The sequence below is a fragment of the Heterodontus francisci genome, chromosome 19 (genome assembly GCF_036365525.1).
Source record: "Heterodontus francisci isolate sHetFra1 chromosome 19, sHetFra1.hap1, whole genome shotgun sequence".
In the NCBI taxonomy this organism is placed as follows: Eukaryota; Metazoa; Chordata; class Chondrichthyes; order Heterodontiformes; family Heterodontidae; genus Heterodontus; species Heterodontus francisci.
In genome coordinates, this window is record NC_090389.1 from 61,100,097 (window position 1) to 61,123,175 (window position 23,079).

A 23,079-nucleotide genomic window follows, 5' to 3' on the forward strand; every position below is an offset into this window, starting at 1 on the left:
TTTATTGATATATTCCTCTTAACTCCTCTTTCCCATCTTTGCCTATTATTTTCTATCAACATCCTCTTTTTCTGTCACCCTTGTTACAGTCAACTGAGGAGGGGTTGAAAGGCTTCCCTCTTTTCCCTCTCCTTGTTGGACCACAACAGGTTTAATTCTTTCTTAAAGTGGATATACTGGCCAATTCAGTAGATGTTTGATTGGGTCTTGTTATGATCATAGCAATTAAGTAATCAGCCAGGTTTTGTTGAATTAACAAAGAAAGAGGTTAACTTTATTGTACCTAAACCAAAATAATAAAATAATAAACAACATGCAGACTTTCACTCACACACACTAGCGGTTTACACACACACATACAGGTTACTGAGTTGGGAAGGTATATTGATTGAGTTAGAGTCCATAAAAAGTATACAGTCTGTGGAGATTGGTGATTTGGCTGGCTTCCAGCTGAATTCGGTGGTCCTGAGGCTTTTACTTTGAAGATGTAGATGACTGGTTCGGTGAGTCTCTTGGAGTTAGTGATGCGGATGAATTCCTCCAGTGGAGTTTGATTGTAGCCGGAGTATGCAAAGGTGATCAGTCATCAGGCAGGATTTTAAAGCTTTCAAGCTGGAATGGCAGAGAGAGATGGGGGGACCCCCCACTTAGTGTCTGCTCATGTCAGAGTCCAGTTGCTTCTCCTTTGCTGCAGAGAAAAACACCAACTAAAAACCACAGGTGGGGAGAGGCTTGCCACATAACAGTCACTCAGTCATTCAAACATAGCAGTGATCAGTATTTCTCTGCTTGCTGAGAGAATGGGTAGTTCCTTTAAATTTCCTGGGTCTTGGTTCTTGCTGGGATATTGGCAGACATTTTGTCTCTCTTCTCACAGTCCTTTGCAATGTAGGATATGTTGCAAACTAGATGATCATCTTAAGCTGAAAGGATGACTTTTGTTTTGGTGACATTCTCAATTTGAGGTGCTGCTTTTAATAGGAACATAGGAGCAGGAGTAGGCCATTCAGCCCATCAAGCCTGCTCTGCCATTCAGTTAGATCATGGCTGATCATCTACCTCAACACCATTTTCCCGCATTATCCCCATTTCCCTTGATGTAATTCGTATCCAGGTATCTATTGAGTTCTGTCTTGACCATGCTCAGTGATTAAGCTTCCACTACCCTCTGGGGTAGAGAATTCCAAAGATTCACCACACTCTGAGTGAAGAAATTCCTCCTCATCTCAGCCATAAATGGCCTGCCCCTTATTCTGAGACTGTGTCCCCTTGTTCTAGACTTACCAGCCAGGGGAAACATCCTATCCACATCCACCATATGAGAATTTTGTAAGTTTCAATGAGATTACCTCTCATTCTTTGAAACTCTAGAGAATACAGGCTCAGTTTCCTCAATCTCTCCTCTTAAGACAATCCCGCCATCCCAGGGATTTGTCTGGTGAACCTCCGTTGCACTCCCTCTATGGCAAGTATATCCTTCCTTAGATAAATTCACTTGTAACAGCCCTTCAAAACGCTCCCACAGGGGATGCTGAGACCAAGTGGGCCCACATCAGAGATGCCATCTCTGAGTCAGCTTTGACCACCTACGGCAAACGTGCGAAGAGAAATACAGACTGGTTTCAATCTCACTTTGAAGAGCTAGAACCTGTCATAGCCGCTAAGCGCACTGCACTGTTGAACTACAAGAAAGCCCCCAGCGAGTTAACATCCGTAGCACTTAAAGCAGCCAGAAGCACTGCACAAAGAACAGCCAGGCGCTGTGCAAATGACTACTGGCAACACCTATGCAGTCATATTCAGCTGGCCTCAGACACTGAAAACATCAGAGGAATGTATGATGGCATTAAGAGAGCTTTTGGGCCAACCATCAAGAAGATCGCCCCCCTCAAATCTAAATCAGGGGACATAATCACTGACCAACGCAAACAAATGGACCGCTGGGTTGAGCACTACCTAGAACTGTACTCCAGAGAGAATGTTGTCACTGAGACTGCCCTCAATGCAGCCCAGCCTCTACCAGTCATGGATGAGCTGGACGTACAGCCAACCAAATCGGAACTCAGTGATGCCATTGATTCTCTAGCCAGCGGAAAAGCCCCTGGGAAGGACAGCATTACTCCTGAAATAATCAAGAGTGCCAAGCCTGCTATACTCTCAGCACTACATGAACTGCTATGCCTGTGCTGGGACGAGGGAGCAGTACCTCAGGACATGCGCGATGCCAATATCATCACCCTCTATAAAAACAAAGGTGACAGCGGTGACTGCAACAACTACCGTGGAATCTCCCTGCTCAGCATAGTGGGGAAAGTCTTTGCTCGAGTCGCTTTAAACAGGCTCCAGAAGCTGGCCGAGCGCGTCTACCCTGAGGCACAGTGTGGCTTCCGTGCAGAGAGATCGACCGTTGACATGCTGTTCTCCCTTCGTCAGATACAGGAGAAATGCCGCGAACAACAGATGCCCCTCTACATTGCTTTCATTGACCTCACCAAAGCCTTTGACCTCGTCAGCAGACGTGGTCTCTTCAGTCTACTAGAAAAGATTGGATGTCCACCAAAGCTACTAAGTATCATCACCTCATTCCATGACAATATGAAAGGCACAATTCAACATGGCGGCACCTCATCAGACCCCTTTCCTATCCTGAGTGGTGTGAAACAGGGCTGTGTTCTCGCACCCACACTTTTTGGGATTTTCTTCTCCCTGCTGCTTTCACATGCGTTCAAGTCTTCTGAAGAAGGAGTTTTCCTCCACACAAGATCAGGTGGCAGGTTGTCCAACCTTGCCCGTCTAAGAGCGAAGACCAAAGTACAGAAAGTCCTCATCAGGGAACTCCTCTTTGCTGACGATGCTGCTTTAACATCTCACACTGAAGAGTGCCTGCAGAGTCTCATCGACAGGTTTGCGGCTGCCTGCAATGAATTTGGCCTAACCATCAGCCTCAAGAAAACGAACATCATGGGGCAGGATGTCAGAAATGCTCCATCCATCAATATTGGCGACCACGCTCTGGAAGTGGTTCAAGAGTTCACCTACCTAGGCTCAACTATCACCAGTAACCTGTCTCTAGATGCAGAAATCAAGAAGCGCATGGGAAAGGCTTCCACTGCTATGTCCAGACTGGCCAAGAGAGTGTGGGAAAATGGCGCACTGACACGGAACACAAAGGTCTGAGTGTATCAAGCTTGTGTCCTCAGTACCTTGCTCTATGGCAGCGAGGCCTGGACAACGTATGTCAGCCAAGAGCGACGTCTCAATTCATTCCATCTTCGTTGCCTCCGGAGAATACTTGGCATCAGGTGGCAGGACTGTATCTCCAACACAGAAGTCCTCGAGGCGGCCAACATCCCCAGCATGGAAGATGGCAGGATCCCCAAAGATACATTGTACAGCGAGCTCGCCACTGGTATCAGACCCACCGGCCGTCCATGTCTCCGCTTCAAAGACGTCTGCAAACGCGACATGAAGTCCTGTGACATTGATCACAAGTCGTGGGAGTCAGTTGCCAGCGTTCGCCAGAGCTGGCAGGCAGTCATTAAGGCGGGGCTAAAGTGTTGCGAGTCGAAGAGACTTAGCAATTGGCAGGAAAAAAGACAAAAAGCGCAAGGGGAGAGCCAACTGTGCAACAGCCCCGACAATCAAATTTTTCTGCAGCACCTGTGGAAGAGCCTGTCACTCTAGAATTGGCCTTTATAGCCACTCCAGGCGCTGCTCCACCAACCACTGACCACCTCCAGGCGCTTACCCATTGTCTCCCGAGACAAGGAGGCCAAAGAAGAAGATAAGGAGACCAAAATTGTACACAATACTCCAGGTGTGGTCTCACAAGGCTCTATATAATTGTAGCAATTTCTTTACTTCTTACGATGAAGACCAACATACCATTTGCCTTCCTAATTGCTTGCTGCACCTGCATGCTAGCTTTTAATAACGCATGAACAAGGACACCCAGGTCGTTTTGGACATCAACACTTCCCAACCCCTCTCCATTTCTACCAAAATAGATAACTTCACACTTATTCACATTATATTCCATCTGCCATGATCTTGTCCATTCACTTAACCTGTCCAAGTCCCCTTGAAGCCTCCTTGCATGCTCCTCACAACTTCATTCCCACCTAATTTTGTATCAGCCGCAAATTTGGAAATATTACATTTGGTCCCCACATCCAAATCACTTATATAGATTGTGAGCAGCTGTGGCCCTAGCACTGATCCTTGCGGTACCCCACTAGCAAAAGCCTGTCATCCTGAGAATGACCCATTTATTCCTACTCTCTCTCTTCTGTCTGTTAGCCAATTCTCAATCCATACCAGTATATTACCCCCAATCCCATGTGCTCTAATTTTGTTTACTAACCTGTATGGGACCTTATCAAAAACCTTCTGAAAATCTAAATACACCACATCCACTGGTGGTTCTTTGTCTATGCTGCAAGGAACATCCTCAAAAAACTCCAACAGGTTTGTCAAACATGATTTCCCTTTCATAAATCCATGTATACTCTGCCCAAACATATAATTATTTTCTAAGTGTCTAGTTATCAGGTCCTTTTATAATAGATTCTAACATTTTCCCTACTAACATCATACAAACAGGTCTGTAATTCCCTGTTTTCTCTCTCCCTCCTTCCTTAAATAGTGGGGTTACATTTGCTACTTTCCAGTCTGCAGGAACTTTTGCAAAATCTATAGAATTTTGAAATATAATCACCAATGCATCCTCTATGTCCATAGCCATCTCCTTCAACACTCTGGGATATAGCTCATCTGGTCCAAGGGATTTATCCACCTTGAATCCAGTTCATTTTTGACTCCTATCTCTTTATTAATACTAATTTTTTTCAGTTCCTCATTTTCACAAGACCCTTGGTTCCTTAGTATTTCTGGGAGATTTTCTGTATTTTCCTCCGTGAAGACATGTCTTGGGAACCTGAACAGGCCAAAATCCTTCATGTAAAGTACTTTTTTTTAACTTTACCGACATCGAATTCCATCTTTCACTTTTCTGCCCATTGCACAGCTTTATCAATATTCTCCCATAACTTCCTTTAGTCAGAATTATTTGCTATGCCTCCTATTTCAATATTTCAGTATTATCTGGCAATTTGAACAGCACTCACTTTAGTCCTGTAACCAACTCATTAATGTACATAATGAACTGAAATGGTCCCAGAACAGAACCCTGGGGAATGCCAATACCCACTCTGAGAAACTGTCCTTAAACACTACCCTGCTCCTCCATTCTGACCAGTTTTTAATCCAGTTTGCTACCCTTTTTTTTAGTTTTTAGTTTGAGATACAGCACTGAAACAGGCCCTTCGGCCCACCGAGTCTGTGCCGACCATCAACCACCCATTAATACTAATCCTACACTAATTCCATATTCCTACCACATCCCCACCTGTCCCTATATTTCCCTACCACCTACCTATACTAGGGACAATTTATAATGGCCAATTAACCTATCAACCAGCAAGTCTTTGGCATGTGGGAGGAAACCGGAGCACCCGGAGGAAACCCACGCAGACACAGGGAGAACTTGCAAACTCCACACAGGCAGTACCCAGAATTGAACCCGGGTCACTGGAGCTGTGAGGCTGCGGTGCTAACCACTGCGCCACTGTGCCGCCCATGGCTTCGGTGTCAGCCATGGCTCTTGCCTGAGTCAGAAGATTGTTCATGTCCCACTCCAGGACCTGGGGACAAAAATCTAGGTTGACATTCCAGTGCACTACTGAGGAATTGCTGCACTGTCGGAGGTGCCATCTTTCAAATGAGATAGTATATCAAGTCTCCGTCTTCCCTCTCTGGTAGACGTAAAAGATCCCATGGCACTATTTCGAAGAAGAGCAGGGGAGGTATCCCTGGTGTCCTGGCCAATATTGATCCCTCAATCAGCATCAAAAAAACAGAATATCATAATCACATTGCAGCTTACTGGTTACAAATTGGCTGTTGCATTTCCTACATTGCAAAAGTGACGATACTTCAAAAAGTACTTCATTGACTGTAAAGCACTTTGAGACATAGGGTAGTCATGACAGGCACTATATATATGCAAGTCTTTATTTTCTTTTCCTATAATTCCATATCCCTTCATCTTCTCCAGTAGTCTCCTTTATTTCTTATCCAAGGCTTTCTGTGACAAAACTGTGGTGGGAACAAAACTACAACAGGCATTGAAATTGCGACAATATAACTAAGTAAAATGAGAGGTAGTTGATGGGATTGTTAGCAACAAGTGCGCCCTACATTGTAACCAATGAACAACTTGAAAAAGTATCAAATTTTCCTTTCAGATTTCTACTTGCCATTTCTTTTTTTAAAAACCTGCCTCCATTTCCAACTGCTGCAACATACAGCCATCTGGTTGATAGTCTATTCCTTAAAGATATAAGCAACCATACCCATGCTCTCCATTATGAAATTAACAGTGATCAATTACAACAACAACTTGCATTTTCGTAACACCTTTAGCATTACCGCATAAAGCACAAGGTTTACATTGGTTAAAATACTGCAAAGCAAATTAATGGTGACCAGCTTTTAGTTCCTCCCCTCAACCATACCTTTTGTGGCTCAGTGTACATCTTTTTTGATTAAGCTTGTGTGAAGCATGTTGGGATGTTTTTCCATGTTTAAAATTAAAATGCTTTCTATATGTATATCATTATACAGTTTTCCAAAGGGTTGACCTTTCAGTGATATATTTATTAAAATGACTGTTCTCTTTTATAGGTGCCAGGTGCAACATGTGCTGAATCCAATGTAGGAGGAGACTTCTCCAGCCCATCTGCTTTGGTATGGGAACATTAGATATTCAGACTGCAGTCTAATGTGTATTTCTGGGCCATATACGAGAGCCTATGAACACTTTATTCCAGAAAATGAGAACTTTGCAGTCATTTTGAATCCTTTAATAATTTTCTATGGTGTAACAGAAACTGCTAAAAATTGCATAAAATACTTATATATTTAAGTATACTAATAGGTCTGTGGCATTGCTCACTACAAGTTGGAGAATATCGTCCTATCTATGTCTTTTTCATGTTTGCTTTTCTCTATTTCCTTCCTCTTTTTCTTTCTCACTCCCTCTCTCTAGTGCTCAACTTCTTGGATTTGAGCTAATGGGCAGCATGGCAGAATTTTGTGCTGGTGACCAAAAAGCTGCAGGCAAGGGCTGTCATGGGTAGGGATAGGGATTCCAGGCCGCAGGATACATTTTCCAATGGTGAACACAGAATATCAGATTTCTCTAACACAGAATACCAGTTAGAGAGATCTGATTAGAGTTGGGAGGAAGATATGAGGAAGGGCAGCAGCATCAAGGGGGTGTATGGGTCCTCAGAGCAAGCAGGAGGTAGAAGGAAAGACTGAAAGATGGGAAGGGAAGTATGCATGGGGTAGGAGGGAGATAGAGAGAGGGCAAAAAGTGGGAAGGAAATAGTGCCTGGGACAGAAACTGTAGGGCAAGGGAATTGTTACGACCAGGTGAGAAAGGGGTCTAGGGGTTCCCTCTCAGCCTTTGCCTGGTTTAACCATAACAGGGTTTAATTTTTAAAATACCATGTTTTTATCTCCCCCTCAGTGAATCCTTGTTCACTGCTTTCCAATTGTAAGACCAAGAAATCAATCAGACAGATTTTCTTAGATTTAAACAAGAAAAATGGAAGTTTATTACCCTTAAACTCTAATCAGTTAATGACTAAAAATATGCAATGCGATCACGCTAGCATGCATACGCAGTAAACACACACGCAGATAGAGACAGAAAAAGTAGAAAGAATAAAGGGGAAAAGTTTGAGTCAATAGCTGAGTGTATTTACAGTCCTTTGAGTTCAATGTGCAATTATTGGTTGTCTGTCGTCTTGCTGTTCGTTGGGATGCAGTGCACGCTTTAACTTGTTTCGATGTCGGAGTCTTTTCTCTATTGAGGTTTAAGCGACTTCAGTTGGTCCGGCGGCTTGTGAGAAAGTGAGAGAACCAGCCAGGAGAGAGGCTCTCTTGTTCCAGGTTCAGTTGCAATCTGTAGTCTGTCTTCAAACTGTCCTGTGAGCACAATTCAAAACTCCAAGTTGGCCAGCAGGTTAGTCATGTGACTAACCCCTTATTTGGGAACAACTGCTTCTGTGGTTTGTGGATTTCAAAGTTCTCAGCTGGGGGTTGTGGGGGGACGGGGGTGGGTGGTGGTTGGTGGCAGTGGTGGTGCGGTGTAGTGTAGTGCTGCCTCTTGACAACGACAAGATGTGGATCACCATTTCCCAGACCAATCTCTGTTAATTGAATCAATGAGCAGTTCTTTTGTCTCTCCAAGCACTGTCGTTTAGTTTGCAAATCTGGTGATTTCTTTGAACAAGTGATTTCTTCACTTCAGCAACAGTTTAAAATTAATATTCATATGAAGAAATTAATATGCCTCATTCTTGGCAGGTGGGGGTCTTTATGACGGGATGCAAACACATTTCGGAGACTGAGTCTCAGATCACTATGCTATCTGATAGCCATAGTTTGCAACTATGCTGTGACAGCAAGTGTGGACAATGTAGTTTTCAGTTGTAAATAATAACATATATTTTAAAAGTGTGAAGGTTGACATAAGAGCATTAACAAAATATTATGAGGAAGTAGGTTTGTGGACAGAGAGTTTGAGCCACAAAAGATTTTAACAATATATAGAATATTAGATTGGTTTAAATAATTAGCAACGAATGAAGTGTTCCAGTTACAGAGGTGAACAATCTTGCATTTAACCTGCCTTATGAAATGGCTTGCATATCTTTTATTAGACTTTTCTTCAAAATAAATTATCTGTTGATTCCTTCTAAAAATTCCTACTACAAATATTGCTCAATTAAAATGTTTACAATTAAACAGCGTTTTTGAAATTTCTTCCAAAAGCCAAAAAAATCAGGTTAGGTATATTAGTGAATGGAGGAACTGTATTCTTCTGGCGGCAGACATTTCATTCCATTCTTATTTGTTTAGTGAGCAAGTAGTTAGATTCGTGCAGCAGTGAATTGTGGCAAAAATAGTCTATGATTGGCTCAGCGGTGACTCTTTTCAGGCAAGTAATGCTTACTGTATGTCCAGGAGACAATTCAAAAACAATGAAAGTGCTTCTTGGGGAGGGGGTTGTGTTGATTTGTATGCAGACACTGGCTGAGCTGTCAATCACACAGCAATTTGCGGGAGATAAGTGTGAATGAGAGAATTTACAAAGATAGCACTAGTGCTGTTCATTCAGCTTCCTGACATGGTCAGTCTTGGAATCTCCAGCATGTGTAAATTATTTTTTAAAATACACAAAAATAAATGGATAGCAACAAACAAAAAGAAGCTAATCATTATTATTTATAAATGCCTTTAAAACTGTGCTACTAATGAATGTGCATCTGAGGGAAAAACTAAACTGAGAGACAAGTTTTGACAGGAAAGCATGGCAAGTTTTTTGAGCCTCTTCCTCTGGGGGTCAGTATAAGCTTTTCCAATAAAATTGCAAAGGTTCCTGTCCTTCAGATGAACACTGGCAATGGTTCATAACAGCCATCCTATTTTTAATACCAATTATTCTGTGATATATCATTTAAGTAAAGGTTGACAGTCCTGTGGGTGGCTGCTTCAAATTGCAGAATGGCTGAGATTTGAATCTATGTACTGTTGTGATTCATGAGTTCAATTACACCACTAGATGGGAAGTGGTATGCAGTGAAGAATTGGGGAGGTAGATCTGACCCAGTTCATTTCGGTCCCACAGTAAACGTGCCTCGTAGGCACTGAGTGGAATTGATTTAAAATCTGTGTAGGAGATTCTTCTCTTACCAACATTCCTGGCTGAGGGAAGCTGGATGAAAGCACTTGAAGAGATTTGTAAATCGATAATTACATATATTGCCACCCAGTCTTGAGTAATTTTATATATTTGAAGTACATTAAATATAAATGCATATTCTTTCTGTAAATTTACAGTTTGCACCTTGGTACTTCATGCAATGTAGTTGAGCAATTTTAATTAGAGTGTAGCTTTTTTGTTACAATTTGAGGTAACTGGTCATAGGATGCATATATCTCTTAAAATTTAGAATGGTTTGAGATATTCATTAGTAGTGTATATCATTTCTGTTTAATGGTGATTCTGTCTCTAATGGTTCTAGACCTTCAAGCTGCACTACTTTCAAGGAAAGGGAAATCTGAATAGTGCTTTCTTAGCAAATTACTTCTCTGTCCAATCTTTCATTTTTCATCTTTCTCTCGCTCTTTTTCTCTTCTATTAGCTAGTTTTAACAAATCACGTTTATATGGGCCCAGATTTTGCTATATTAATATTTGAGGCTGTCAGCACTCATTGTTATTACAGGATAAAACTAACAGCAACTTCTAGCATCTGCACATGTGCAGTTAAACACAGAAATTTGGAAGTTGCTGTCAGTGATGCCCTGCTTCTCCACAGGCTGTACTGTTGCAGTCTTCGCCAATGGAATCTGCATTGAGATCACTGTCATGGTGTGAACTTAGGTCAACTGCCAGACTGAAACAAAAACCGATGAAAAGCATAATTTTTAACAAAAAGGAAATTCTCCTCAGATCCTGCAGCATCTGTGGAGAGAGAAACAGAGTTAATGTTTCAGGTTGATGACCTTTCATCAGAGATGTAACAACAAGTACAAAGGCAATGAAAAATGTCGGGAGAGGGGAAAGGAAAGATCTGTGAAAGAGTGGAAAATAGGAGAGATTGAATGGCATAATGGTACAAAGCAGTACATGTTTTTTAGGGAATCAAGGTGCCTACTATAAATAATCTCTACTTTTTGCGTAATTTAACAGAGTAAATTAAAGCTAAGTCATGGCAGTGCAGCTCGGCAGCATGGAGTGCTCCTCCTGTGCAATGTGGGAAGTCAGGGACTCTTCCAGTGTCCAGGGTGAACACGTGTGCAGAAAGTGTCTCCAGCTGCAGCTACTCGAAATCCGCATTTCAGACCTGGAGCGGCGGCTGGGGACACTGTGGAGCATCCGAGAGGCTATCATCGTGGATAGCACGTACAGGGAGGTGGTCACACCACAGGTAAAGACTGCTCAGGCAGAAAGGGAATGGGTGACCGCCAGCCAGAGTAGAACTAGGCAGGAGTCCCCTGGGTCCATCGCCCTTTCTAACAGATTTTCCGCTTCAGATATTGTTGATGGAGATAGCTTCTCAGGGGAATGCAGCAAAAGCCATGTCTGTGGCACCATGGGTAGCTCAGCTGCACAGGAGGGGAGGAAAAAGAGTGGGAGAGCTATAGTGATAAGGGATTCTATCATAAGAGGTACAGATAGGTGTTTCTGTGGCCGCAAATGTGACTCTGGGATGGTATGTTGCCTCCTTGGTGCTCGGGTCATGGATGTCATGGAGCGGCTGCAGGACATTCTGAAGGGGGAGGGTGAACAGTCGGAGGTCATGGTTCACATTGGCACCAACTACATAGGTAGATGAGGTCCTGCAACAAGAATTTAGGGAGCTAAGTAGTAAATTATAAAGCAGGACTTCAAAGGTTGCAATCTCTGGATTGCTCCCGGTGCCACATACTAGTGAGTATAGGAATAGGAGGATAGAGCAGATGAATGCGTGGCTGAAGAGATGGTGCAGGAGGAAGGGCTTTAGTTTCCTGGATCACTGGGTCTGTTTCTGGTGAAGGTGGGACCTGTACAAGTCGGACAGGTTGCACCTGAACCAGAACAGAACCAACGTCCGCGCAGCAAGGTTTGCTAGTGCTGCTGTTGGGGGGGGGGGGGTGGTTTATACTAATTTGGCAGGGGGATGGGATACAGAGTGGAGCTGCAGTAGGGGGTGATGCACAGCGAAATATAGAAGAAAATCTAAGTCAGTCTGGAAGGCAGAGCAAATATAGACCTGTTAGTACACAGGCAAATAATGCAAGGCAGGATTGCATCTATTTTAATGCAAGGAGTCTTACAACTAAGGCAGATGAATTGAGGACATTGATTAACACATGGGAATCTGATATTATTGCCATCACAGAGACATGGTTGAGGGAAGGGCAGGACTGGCAGCAGGGTATAAAATCTTCAGGGGTGGAGGTGTGAAAGAGGAGGTGGCATTGCACTATTGATCAAGGAGTCAATTACTGCAGTAAGGAGGGATGATATCTTAGAAGGTTCCTCAAATGAGGCCAAATGGGTCGAACTTAAAAACAAAAAGGGGGCAAATACTTGGCTGGGAGTGTACTACAGGCCTCCAAACAGTCAGGGAGAGATAGAGGAGCAGATATGTAGGCAAATCTGAGAGAGGTGTTAAAATAATAGGGTAATAATAGGGGATTTCAACTTCCCCAATATTAACTGGGATAGTCTTAGTGCAAAAGACTTAAAAGGGGTGGAATTCTTCAAGTGCATACAGGAGATCTTTTTGAGCCAGCATGTCTAAAGTCCCACTAGAGAAGGGGCTGTACTGGACCTAATCTTGGGGAATGAAGCCGGACAAGTGGTAGAAGTGTCAGTGGGGGAGCATTTTGGGGATAGTGACCATAACTCTAAGATTTAAGGTAGTTAGGGAAAAGGACAAAGATAGACCAGAAATAAAGGTACTGAATTGGGAGAAGGTTGATTTCAATATGATAAAACAGGATCTTGCCAAAGTGGACTAGGAGCTGCTACTTGTAGGAAAGTCTACATCAGACCAGTGGGAGTCATTCAGAAAGGAAATAGTGAGAGTTCAGGGCCAACATGTTCCTGTAAAGGTTAAGTTTAGTTTAGTTTAGGGTAGTTTACCCTTTAGTTAAGGGTAGGACCAACAAGTCCAGGGGACACTGGATGTCAAGGGCTATAGAGGATTGGATAAGGAAAAAAAAGGACGCTTATGGCAGATTCAGGGGGCTCTAGAGGAGTATAGAAAGTGTAGGGGGGGGGGGGTACTCAAAAAAAGTAATTAGGAGAGCGAAGAGAGGGCACGAGAAAACACTGACGGCCAAGATAAAGGAAATTCCCAAAGTGTTTTATAAGTATATTAAGTGCAAAAGGATAACCAGGGAAAGAGTAGGGCCCATTAGGGACCAAAGTGGCAATCTTTGTGGAACTGGAGGACATAGGTGAGGTTTTAAATGATTATTCTTCATCTGTGTTCACTATGGAGAAGGATGATGTAGGTGTAGAGATCAGGGAGGGGGATTGAGATATCCTTGAACCAATTAGCATTGAAAGGGAAGAGATATTAGTGGGCTTAAAAGTGGATAAATCCCCAGGCCCAAATGAGATGTATCCCAGGCTGCTTTGTGAGGCAAGGGAGGAGATAGCAGGGGCTCTGACACACATTTTCAAATCCTCTCTGGCCACTGGAGAGGTGCCAGAGGACTGGAGGACAACAAATGTGGTGCCATTATTCAAGAAGGGTAGTAGGAATAAACCAGGTAATTACAGGCCACTGAGTCTAACATCAGTGGTAGGGAAACTATTGGAAAAAATTCTGAGGGACAGGATTAATCGCCACTTGGAGAGGCAGGGATTAATCAGGAATAGTCAGCATGGCTTTGTCGGGGCGATCGTGTCTAACAAATTTGATTGAATTTTTCGAGGAGGTGACTAGATGTGTAGACGAGGGTAAAGCAGTTGATGTAGTCTACATGGACTTCAGTAAAGCTTTTGATAAGGTCCCTCATGGGAGATTGGTCAAGAAGGTAAGAGCCCATGGGATCCAAAATTGGCTTGGTAGCAGGAGGCAGAGGGTGATGGTCGAGGGTTGTTTTTGCGATTGGAAGTCTATGACCAGTGGTGTACCGCAGGGATCGGTGCTGGAACCCTTGCTGCTGGTAGTGTACATTAATGATTTAGACGTGAATATAGGAGGTATGATCAGTAAGTTCACAGATGACATGAAAATTGGTGGTGTTGTAAATAGTGAGGAGGAATGCCTTAGATTACAGAACGATATAGATGGGCTGGTAAGATGGGCAGAGCAGTGGCAAATGGAATTTAATCCTGAGAAGTGTAAGGTGATGCATTTTGGGAGGACTAACAAGGCAAGGGAATATACAATGGATCGTAGAACCCTAGGAAGTACAGACGGTCAGAGGGGCCTTGGTGTACTTGTCCATAGATCACTGAAGGCAGCAGCACAGGTTGATAAGGTAGTTAGGAAGGCATATGTGATACTTGCCTTTATTAGCAGAGACATTATGATGGAGCTGTATAAAATGCTAGTTAGGCCATAGCTGGTGTACTGTGTACAGTTCTGCTTGCCACACAATAGGAAGGATGTGATTGCACTGGAGAGGGTGCAGAGCAGATTCATCAGGATGTTGCCTGGGCTGGAGCATTTCAGTTATGATGAGAGACTGGATAGGCTAGGGTTGTTTTCCTCAGAGCAGAGAAGGCTAGGGGTGGGGGGGGGGGGGCGGCGCTGATTAAGGTGTACAAAATTATGAGGGGCATAGACAGGGTAGATAGGAAGAAACTTTTTCCCTTAGCGGAGGGGTCAATAACCAGGGGGCATAGATTTAAGGTAAGGGGCAGGAGGTTTAGAGGGGATTTGAGGAAAAATGTTTTCACCCAGAGGGTGGTTGGAATCTGGAACGCACTGCCTGATGGGGTGGTAGAGGCAGGAACCTTCACAACATTTAAGAAGTATTTAGATGAGCACTTTAAACACCATAGCATGCAAGGCTACTGGCCAAGGGCTGGAAAATGGGATTAGAATAGATAGGTGCTTGATGGCCGGCACTGACACGATGGGCCGAAGGGCCTGTTTCTGTGCGTATAACTCTATGACATGCTAATGGGACAAGTAAAGAAACAAAAGATGGGTCTAGAAGAAGTATAAATGAAATAGCAGAATCATTACCAACAGCTGTCGTCTTGGGGACAAATTGGGCAGATTATGATATGAAATTGTGAATTCAGTTTTGAGTCCAGAAGGTTGTTTGGTGCCTGGGCAAAAGATGAGGTGCCACTCCTTGAGCTTACTTTGAGTTTCATTGGAACAGTGCAGAAGGCTGAGGTCAGAGTGGAAGTGGGGGCTTGTCGTTTTAATTCTCTGCCCCATTTTCAGAACAGAAATGGCCAAATTAATTTTACATCCCTGAAATTGAAATGTTGCAGAAATGTAACTTCATATTTTAATGCAGTATGTTGTGGAGCATCGCATACTGGAAACTAGTAAACCATCCTGTTATGTATCCTGCTTTGGAAAACTGTTAAAAACTGGGGAGTACATTTCAATGTTTTAAAAAAAAAATAATAATATGTTTAATTTCTATCAGAATCAACTTAAACATACCAATGAATTCCCATTTTGTTGCATGGATGCAGTGTTTGTGCTTAATATGGGCAATATTAAAAATTTCAAATCTGACAGCCACAGCCCTTTTCAAAACATCAAAACCCTGCTACCACATAACCTATAAATAAACATCTCTATGTTTCTACGATGTCATGGGGCTGGATTTTACATTGGGCGGATGGGAGCTGGCCACAGATGTAAAAGTCGGTGACGAACCCGCTTCTGCCCAGCCCGGGGATCCGACCCGCATTTTAAGAGTCCCCTGGATTTAATTGTTCCGAGGCGGGACTTCCACCCGCTTGAGAGAGGAAGTCCCGCCTCGTTGAGCTGCTGGCCAATCTTCGTGCCGGCAGCTCTTAGTCCCAGCAGCGTCACTGGGAGCGGTGACCACTGCTGGGAATGCAGCCCAGCAGAGGACATGGAGCTAGGAGTCCAGGTAAGTTAGGGTTGCCTTGTCAGGCTAATCTGTCGCGGCCCGGCGAGGCAAGAATGGTCGTTTGAGGGGAAGGGTGCACCTCAGGTCCTGAGGATGGTTGGGGAAGTGGGGATGGCCCTCAATCGGACACTCTGTGGCCATTTGTCCAGGCCCCCCCCCCCCACCACCCTGCCCCGGTGCACTGGGAGGCCACCAGGTTTCACTGGGCAGCCTTTCACGTCTCCCAGATGCCTGCCCCCCCCCCTTCCCCCCCGGCTCACGTAAAGTGGGGCAGAGACGGGACCGGGCCGGGAAGGCCTCCTGGAGCCTCCTGCTCCATTTTCCGCCAACCCCCCGCCACCATCCGGCTCACTGGGTTGGCATAAATTTCCAGCCATAATTTCCTGTTGTGATAGATGGCAAATGCATGGGAGTTATCTATTCTTTTGTCTCGTGCTTCAGTGCTGTTGGTGTTCATTTGATTGTTACTTGTCTCCATTTCTGATCAACTTCATTTTTCAGCTAGCAGTGCTTTGAAGGGAGGAAGACATTTCTCATGTATTCCCTAGCAGTATACATGAGGAAGCGGCATGTACCTCACCTACGTCCTCCAGTTCAACACACACATTGCTTGAATGTCACAATGATGTAATCTCATTTGGAATCCACTGCACAAGGGCACCAAAATATGTTACAATAATGAAAACTATTTATCCGTTGCAACAGCATGTGATACACATTTGGCCAATGATGTTATTTCCAAGTGAAGTTGATCATTTTTGAATCGTGTTCCTATTTTAAAGCTTACCAATTCTGCAAATCCTTTTCAAAGGCACAATCGAAATTGTTTAGGATTGCTGACAAGTCAATTTTGTCAATCAGATCTCAGATATTGCGGTGGTAAAATCTGAAAATTATGTTTAATCTTAAATTGATGCTGAAAGTAACAATTATTACAATTCAGTTTAAAAGAGTGGAACTGAAGTGATACGTGCTCACTGGAAACAGCAGTACACACATGTTTGTAGATGTGACTATAATTACACTGCTGATCTTAAAATGAGCAGAGACTGCGAAGCACAGCCAAAAGCACTTTTCCGTTGCCTGGCTGAAGGCCACGCTCTCCCTGCCAGAAGAGAGTCCAGTGTAAATGTAGACTTACTCCCCGATACTAAATTTCTAACATTTTGAGCACACAGCCAGGAGTATCTGCTTACTCCCCGACCTCCTTTTGAAACCTCACTTCAGTATTCATGATCTCAAAACCAAGCAGGGTGGAGTTGGCCTCCCCATGGGAACGTCAGACCACTTGACTTTAGTGTATCCAAGTTCAATCAGCATCTGGTTGCAGGGTGAAACTGCATAGTTTGTGTTGATGCACATCCAAAAGTGCTGTGCATAATACTTTCAGCATCAATTTAAAATTAAACATAATGCAAAAGTGACAAAATGCACCCTAATATTGTGTAGAGCAAACAGCAACTGCATCTATATAATGCCGTTAATATATGAAAACATCCCAAAGTGCTTCACAGCAGCTTAATGCCAAAAATAGACACTGAAACAAAGAAGGAATATTAGGGCAGGTGACTAAATGCTTGATCCAGCAGGTAACTTTTCAAGGTAGTTGTAAAGGAGATGAAGTGATGGAAATGTTTAGGGAGGGAATTTCAGAGCTTGGGGCTTAGATAGCTGAAGGCACAGATATCAATGGTGGGGAAATTGGGGGTGAACAAGAGGCCAGAATTGGTGGAGCGCAGAAATCTCCTGAGGGTTGTATGGCTGGAGGAGGCTACAGCGATAAAGAGAGGCCAGGCCATGAAGGGATTTGAACGCAAGTATAAAAATTTTAAATTTGAGGAGTTTGTGGATTGGAAGCCAATGTGGTCAGTAAGCACAATGGTGATGGGAAAATTAGATAATGAGAGTTAGGATACAGGCAGCAGAGTTTAGGATGAGCTCAAGTTCATGGAAGATGGGAGGTCGGCCAGCAGAGCATCGGAACAGTCAAGTCTGAAGGGAACGGAAGTATTGATACAGGTTTCAGCAGATCGTAGAATAATGCAACACAGAAGGAGGCCATTTGCCCATCTGCACAGGCTCCTTTGAAGAGCAGACCAGTTAATCCCATTCCCCCATTCTTTCCCCATATCCCTGCAAATTATTTCCTTCAAATATTTATCCAATTCCTTTTTGAAGGCCACATTTGAATCTATATCCAATAGCCTATCGGGCAATGCATTCCAATTCCCAACCACTAATTGCGTTAAAAAGTTTTCCTCACATCGCTTCTGGTTCTTTTGCCAATCACCTTAAATCTGTGTTCTCTGGTTATCGGCCCTTCAGCCATTGGAAACAGTTTCTCTTTGTTTATTCTTCATCACTGGAACCATTCTAGTATATCTATTCTGTACCCTTTCCAAAGCCATCGCATCTTTCCTAAACAAGTGGACACAACTGGGGGCAAACTAGTGGGCTGAGGCATGGTGAAGACAGGTGATTTTATGGAGGAGGAAGTAGCTGGTCTTTGTGATGGAGAGGATGTGGGGTCGGAAGCTCAACTGAGGGTCAAATAGGCTGCCAGGGTTGCTGATGGAATTTGTGTCTAGGGAACAGAGTTTGTGATAGGGACCAACGACCTTGGCAAGGTGTGACTATGTGATAAGCGACACACTGGCTTGGGTGGGGCAGGTGGTGGAACGTATAGCAATGAAGACAAAGTTATCTACTCTTGCTTCTCTCAGAGTTCTTTTACTGGGGGTGTCAGTAATGAACAGCAAGTGATCCCCATGTGAGTTGAAAAGTTTAAATGTATGTAAACTTTTTTTTTTAAATCTGTTTGTTTTTGGCATTAACTACCTTATATGGGAAAGGAATAATGTATGGAGTGCTAACTGATCAATTGATATTTCCATTGTGCCGTCTAGCTGGGTGGGACGGCACTCGCCTGGTTCCATTCTTATCTATCTAATTGTAGCCAGACAATCACCATCAATGGCTTCTGTTCCCATTCCTGCGCAGTTACCTCTGGTGTCCCCCAAGGATCTATCTTTGGACCTCTCCTATTTCTCACCTGCAAGGCATCACCATTTGAAAACACTATCAGTTTCCACATGTACGCTGGCAACATCCAGCTTTATCTCACCACCAATTCTCTTGACTCCTCCACTGCCTCTCCAGTACTGGATGAGCAGAAATTTTCTCTAATTAAATATTGGGAAGACTGAAGTCATTGTTTTCGGTCTCTGCCACAAACTCCGTTCCCTTGGCACTGATTTCAACCCTCTCCCTGGCAACTGTCTAAGGCTGAACCAGACTAGTCACAACCTCTGTGTCATATTTGACCCCGAGATGAGCTTTCATCCACAAATCCACGTCATCACTACGACTGACTATTTCCATCTTTGTAACATTGTCTGTCTCTGCCCCGCCTCAGCTGTTCTCATCTATGCCTTTGTTACCTCCAGACTTGACTATTCCAGCAAACTCCTGGCCAGCCTCCCACTTTCTACGCTCCATAAACTCTGCTGCCTTAGTCCCAACTCATGCCAAATCCTGTTCACCCATCACCCTGTGCTTGCTGACCTACACTGGCTCCCGGTTAAGCAACACCTTGATTTTAAAATTCCCGACCTTGTTTTCAAAACCCTCCACAGCCTGGCCCCTCCCTACCTCTGTAATCACCTGCAGCCCTACAATCCACCAAGCTATCCTCTAATTCCGACCTCTTGAGCATCCCCAATTTTAAATGCTCCACCATTGAAGGCTGTGCCTTCAGCTGCATAAGCCCCAGCTCTGGTATTCCTTCGCTACACCTCTCAGCCTCGCTACCTTGTTTTCCTCCTTTAAGATACTCCTTAAAACCAACCTCTTTGACTGAGCTTTTGGTCATCTGCCCTAATATTTCCTTACGTGGCTCTGTCATATTTTGTTTTATAATGCCTCTGCGAAGCATCTTGGGCCATTTTATTAAGTTAAACGTGCTATATAAAGGTAAGTTGTTGCTGTTGTAGGGGTTAAGTGAATACACAGTATATTGTGTTTGCAAATTAGTTTTATCTGTTATTAGGAAAACCTTTTTTTAAAAACTCAAGTTTTTCCTTTCAAAGCTGATTTTTTTTTTTTGGCAGACAAAACATACAAATATTCAGTCTTGTTTCCAAAAAATACAGAAGTGTTAGAATGTCAGTGTTGAAAATGTGCTAAAGTAGTGTGTCCACATAATAGTTGACCTGCTTTTCTAATTATTCAGTTAGCAATGCATAGTTACATAAGCATGGATGTTCCAGCATAAATAAAATTACAATCATGAAATGTGTTAAAATAGTCTCATTCAGTTTTCAGGAACATTTTTGAGCATCTATTGGATTAGTTAATCTACCAGGATAAGTGTGTACAACGAATCCACTGAGCAACAACAAATACCTGATTAAATATATCCAGTAGTTCACTGGCTGCACTGGACCAGAAGGGTCCCAGGTTCATTCCTGCTGCATTAGATGATATCTGCCATGGTAGAAACAGGTTTGCTATGATTGATTTTTTCCCCTCCTCAGATGGGAAGGGAAAATCGATCAAGGAAGCAAATGTTAAACAACCCTTGACTCCACCATCCTTGCAAACTACTGTCCCATCTCCAACTTGCCTTCCCTTCCCTCTCCAAAGTCCTTGAATATGTCGCCTCCCAAATCCTGGAATTCCATGTCTGAATCGCTCCAGTCAGGTTTCCACTTCTGCCACAGTACCAAAACAGCTCTTACCAAAGTCACAAATGACATCCTGTGTGACTGACGAAGGTAAACTTTCCCTCCTCGTCCTTCTCAACTTGTCTGCAGCCTTTGCCACGGTTGGACTTACCATCCTCCTCCAACAGCTCTCCACTATTGTCCAGCTGAGTGGGACTGCTCTCACCTGGATTCCATTCCTATCTACCCAATTGTAGGCAGAGAATCACTTGCAATGGCTTTTCTTCCTGCTCTCACGCCATTACCTCTGGTGTCTCCCCCGCACCCACTCCCCCCCCCCCCCTTCCATGGATCTATCCTTGGCCCCCTCCAGTTTCTCATCTCCATGCTGCCCCTTGGTGACATCATCCGAAAGCACAGCACTAGTTTTCACATGTACACTGACCACACTTCACTCTATCTCACCTTCACCTCTCTCGACTCCTCCACTGTTGCTAAATTATCAGACTGCTTATCTGACATCCAGTACTGAATACACAGAAATTCCCTTCTATTAAATATTGGGAAGACTGAAGCCATTGTTTTCAGTCTCCGTTCCCTAGCTACCGACTACATTCTTCTCTCTGGAAACAGTCTGAGATTAAACCAGTCTGTTCGCAACCTTGGTGATACATTTGACCCCAAGATGAGCTTCTGACATCATATTCATGCCATCACTAAGACCACCTATTTCCACCTCTCTCACATCACCCATCTTTTCCCTTGTCTCAGCTCATCTGCTGAAACCCTCATTCATGCCTTTGTTACCTCTGTTCCAATGCACTCCTGGCAGGTCTCCCACATTCTACCCTCCATAAACTGAAGATCATCCAAAACGCTGTTGCCCATTCCTTAACTCGCACCAAGTTCCATTCCCCCCATCACCCTGTGTTCACTGACCTACATTAACTCCTGGTCAAGCAACGCCTTGATTTAAAAATTCCCATCCTTGTTTTCAAATCCCTCCATGGCCTTGCCCCTCCCTATCTCTGTAATCTCCTCCAGCCTCACAACCCTCCAAGATATCTGCGATCCTCTAATTCTGGCCTATTGACCATCCCCGATTTTAATCGTTCCACCATTAGTGGCCGTGCCGTCAACTGCCGAAACCCTAAACTCTGAAATTCCTTCCCTAAACCTCTTTACCTCTCTTTCCTCCTTTAAGACACTCCTTAAAACCTACCTCTTTGACCAAGATTTTGGTCATCTGACCTAATATCTCCTTTTGTGGCTCTGCGTCATGTTTTGCTCTCGTGCTCCTGTGAAGCGCCTTGGGATTTTTTATTACGTGAAAGGCACTATATAAATAGAACGTGTGGGTTGCTGAAGCAAGCGTTAGTGAAACTTGAGTGAGGAAACACCAGGCCTGCTCTGATGCTTTCTGGTTTCAACTGGTATCTCAGCTCCCACAGGAAGAATATCACATGGCCATAACATCTGTGGAACCTTATTTAGAAAGGGTCAACAAAGGTGAAGAGGGGAGTAAACTGTGGTTGAGAAAAAAGATCAAGATTATTGAAAAAGAGGACAGAACCCTACAGTATGGTTCATGAAAAATAGATTTTGCCCTTCTTAATCTGAATGTGTCAGTGCATATATATTAATCTTGTAAAGTGCTATAGTGAAACATTTATGTTAATAGGGCTGAATGTAGATATTTTGAGATTTTATCGATGCTCTTGGTCAGTAAATATTTTAGTTTGGTGCAGTGCCAACGTTATGTTTGTGAATAATAGGCTAGAGCTAAAGCAGTCACAAACATTTTCAAAATTTGCAAATAAAGAGCTGGCAGTATTTTGCAGTGCTATTTTTGTTGTTGAACTGCATACTTAATGTTAGCATTTTTGATTGAAATCAGGACCATACCCTATCAGATTCACTATTTGACTGAAGAGCAGGTTTTGCTGATCGCCATTATACAATGCTTAAAGATTGCTAAGAAATAAGATTGCATTCTAGAATCCTGTATACACTGTAGAATAAGTAATTAAATCAATAACAGTTCAAATCAAACTTCAAATTATTTTCAATTATCAACATCTATTCTCAACTTTATGGGGATTTTATATATATTTTGAACAGTTTGATTTTTGATATATTTGGGCAGAGCCAGTCTTGCGCCTTTTAAACAAAAGTTAACGAACGGTACATTATTCAGTGAATCCAGTACAGTTACAAAAATAATGGCTTTACATCCAAACTGTAAAATTGCTGTGGTGAGGTTAATTGTGAGGTATTGGCTCTCATTGAAGGAATAGAACAGTAGAGACATCCGATAGGTTAGAAACAAGGCAATGTGTTTGCCAATTTTATAAAGCATAGCAAAGCAAATGGAGGCAACTGCAGACCGGTTAGTCTTTCTTCAATAGCAGTTAGAATATAATGGCAAAGTATGAAAATAATGGAATTAATTATCCAGAATAGATTTAAAGATGACTAGTATAATTACCTGGTAAACAGCAGCTGATGTAGCTTCAGAAAGGGAAGATTCTGCCTGATCAAATTCCTCAATTTTTTTTTGAGGAAGTGGTATTCTAGAATCAGAATTAGAGGTGAACTCTGGAATTCCCTGTGATATGGAGCACTTAGTTTCCAAAATGTATTTGACAAAATTGTTCCTAAAAGGCTATTGCTTAAGATCAAACCTTAGGGATGCAGGATGAAATATG

The 23,079-nt window shown here is 43.2% G+C and overlaps 1 protein-coding gene across 2 annotated transcripts in view; it reads left to right on the top strand.

Moving 5' to 3' along the window:
- The window catches only part of LOC137380100 (FYVE, RhoGEF and PH domain-containing protein 3-like), a 263,386-nt gene that overhangs the window by 224,599 nt on the left and 15,708 nt on the right, over positions 1 to 23,079 (top strand). For both annotated transcript variants that reach the window (XM_068051736.1, XM_068051737.1), the window contains one exon: positions 6,745 to 6,807. In XM_068051736.1, the coding sequence (XP_067907837.1) occupies positions 6,745 to 6,807 (63 nt within the window). The remainder of the gene's footprint in view (positions 1 to 6,744; positions 6,808 to 23,079) is intronic.